General features: G+C 37.5%; 1 protein-coding gene across 1 annotated transcript in view; it reads left to right on the top strand.

Moving 5' to 3' along the window:
- LOC138043293 (mitochondrial proton/calcium exchanger protein-like) overlaps positions 1–2343 on the top strand; it is a 28438-nt gene extending 26095 nt beyond the window's left edge. The window contains exons 13-14 of the mRNA XM_068889491.1: positions 1229–1370; positions 1630–2343. Coding sequence (XP_068745592.1) covers positions 1229–1370; positions 1630–1758 — 271 coding nt within the window. The 3' untranslated portion in view covers positions 1759–2343. The remainder of the gene's footprint in view (positions 1–1228; positions 1371–1629) is intronic.
- The last annotated feature ends 157 nt before the right edge of the window (positions 2344–2500 follow it).

The raw sequence follows: 2500 nt of genomic DNA, 5'->3' as shown, positions 1-2500 counted from the left end.
GCTTTCTTTACCATATTGACAGAAGGTGCATTTCTCGTTATCTATACGTCCTATTTTCTTAAGAAAACTATTAGTTGAAAGTCGTCGATGTAGGAATTTAAAATTAAAAACTATGAGTTTTGAACTCTTGGTACATGTAAAGGCCAAGACATAGGCTGCTTTCCAAGCAGACTAAGTCTACGAAATTTCCAACAACTTAACATCGCTTTCACTTTTTCCACTTTATCTATGTAATTATGAGAAACTGTTATATTTGAATCCCACGAAAACCAAAAACCAAGAGCTTTAACTTTTCCTTTAGGCCATTTAAAATTATTTTCAGGACAGAGTTTAAGATCACTGTTGTTGTTGTTGTTGGGGGTGTTGTTTTGTTGGTATGTGCGTGCTATAATAAATATCGTAGTATAATTGTTTAACTGTTTGCCAGTTCAGCATTAGGGACAGCCTGAAAAAAAAAAAAAAAACGCATCCAAACGTGGATTTTTCTCCTTGCTTTCACTTCATGTGAACTCCGTAGTTCAAATTTATTTTAAATTCAAATTATTAGTCGTTAACCGAGAACGTCCGCTTACCTTTTAAGAACTTCCAACCGAACTACTTGATCATCCGAAACTGCAAGGTGACCTTTTTAGTGCCAAAAAGTGCAAAATACCTTTTCGGAAAACGTAAAGCACCATTTATACTAACACGTTTTCCTTGTCAAGTTTTCACCTTGGCAATGTAAATGGAAAAATATGACAAGTTTTTCCTTGACAAGTGTCCTTGTTCAAAACTAGCATGCTACAGTTATCGTTGGGTGCCCCTGATATGCTTAGGTTTGTTAATCAACTGGTGAAGACCGTACATTTAATTTTATCAAACGAGCTGATATAGGGGAACTAACTACCCTAAGAGCTGACTAACCTAACTACCCTAAGAGCTGTTGTTTTGAACGTTAGACCTTCGTTTAAGGGAATAACGTCTGACAAGAAGCAAGAATTAGAGTGAGACATCCTTGTTGAAGTTCCATCCTCCATTACACATAACTCAACATTTTGAGAGTCAAATAGCCCAATCAGATTTTCTACAGAAGTGAATGTTTCGTTGGGGGCTTGTACCATATGACAACAACGAATGGTTTTAAATTCGGTTTTGCATTCTCGCGGCAATTGTTGTTATCGTTTATGTACAAAATAGTTAAATCAATGGATGTTTTGACTGAGAAGGAAACACCGTCGTTTTCTTGTAGGGATGGTAAAATAAGCTTGCAGGAGTTGATATCTGCTGTGGGAAGGTTACAAAATGCTCCCAGCGAAGCGAAGTGTCAGAGGATAGCAGAAATATTGGACCAGGATCAAGATGGCACGCTTGATTTGGGAGATGTCGAAAGGGTTTGTAACAAGTTTTGTTACCATGATCAAGCTTTCATTTGCCTCAAAACACTTACATCTAAAATGCCTGAATACTTCAACTACAGATAGACAACTACAAAATCTATGAGGAGATAAACCAGAGACTTGCGCGTGCGTTTTCTTGCGCGTTTATGTAACTGCTTCACGTAAATTGCGTTCTTTGCGCCTGGTCCGATTCATATTGCGTCAGTTAACTGAAAACTGCTGAATGACATGCTTGATTGCTTTCTTTTTGCAGGTTGTTGAATTGTTGTCGAATGAGGATGTAGATCTTACTCCGGAACAAATCCGAGACATTGTTAACCTAGTAAACACAGAAAGCAGGTTACGGCAAGCTGACGGAGAGGAAAGTGGATTACTTCGTTAATGATCCAACATTCCATTTAGCCATAGACCTTTTTGCAGATACGGAGGCCATTTTGATTTCTATTGTTCCGAAGGACATTATGGGATGCTCAGGGGGCAAATTAATATGTATTTGCCCCCTGGGCATCCCATAATTGCTATATGAAACAATACAAATCAAAATGGCCGCCAAATCTGCAAAATGGTCTATGGAGAAAGTATAAAGATACACTCATGATCCCTTTTTGGTTCACGTGTACTTTTAATTTTACAAAACATGTGGCTGTTTTTTTACATATGCAATTGCCTAAAATATTATGTGAATCGGAGTTATTATGCATACACTGGATTCCAAGGCATGAGCACGCGTAACAATGTTACACAGTTGTTAAAAAATATATATATTTTAATTTATTTGTGGGAATCAAAACAAAAAATCGGGTCTGTGGAGATTTCTTTTTGCTTACAATTAGATGTTTCTTTTCCAACCCGTTTTTGAATAAGGCCACAACAGATGAATGTAACTGAATCGAAGACTAAGAATTGATTCTTTTTTCAGTTGTGGGTATCAGTGTGATTTGAAATAAAAGTGGGAGAATTTAACGGGGCAGTATGGTAAAGCTGTATCTGATGTTAGGGACCTTAAGCAACGAAGTCATCTCCGAGGGCGAGAAATGAAAGAGAAACACAAAGCAAACAGTGGCTCAATGAGCAAAAGTGTTTACGCTCTTCATGTGCGTTTCACAGTATGGTTAATGTCTCTG

This window comes from Montipora capricornis, chromosome 3, assembly GCF_036669925.1.
Source record: "Montipora capricornis isolate CH-2021 chromosome 3, ASM3666992v2, whole genome shotgun sequence".
Classification (NCBI taxonomy): domain Eukaryota; kingdom Metazoa; phylum Cnidaria; class Anthozoa; order Scleractinia; family Acroporidae; genus Montipora; species Montipora capricornis.
The sequence above is the reverse complement of the archived record's forward strand: the minus strand, read 5'-3'. Positions and strand labels throughout refer to the sequence as shown.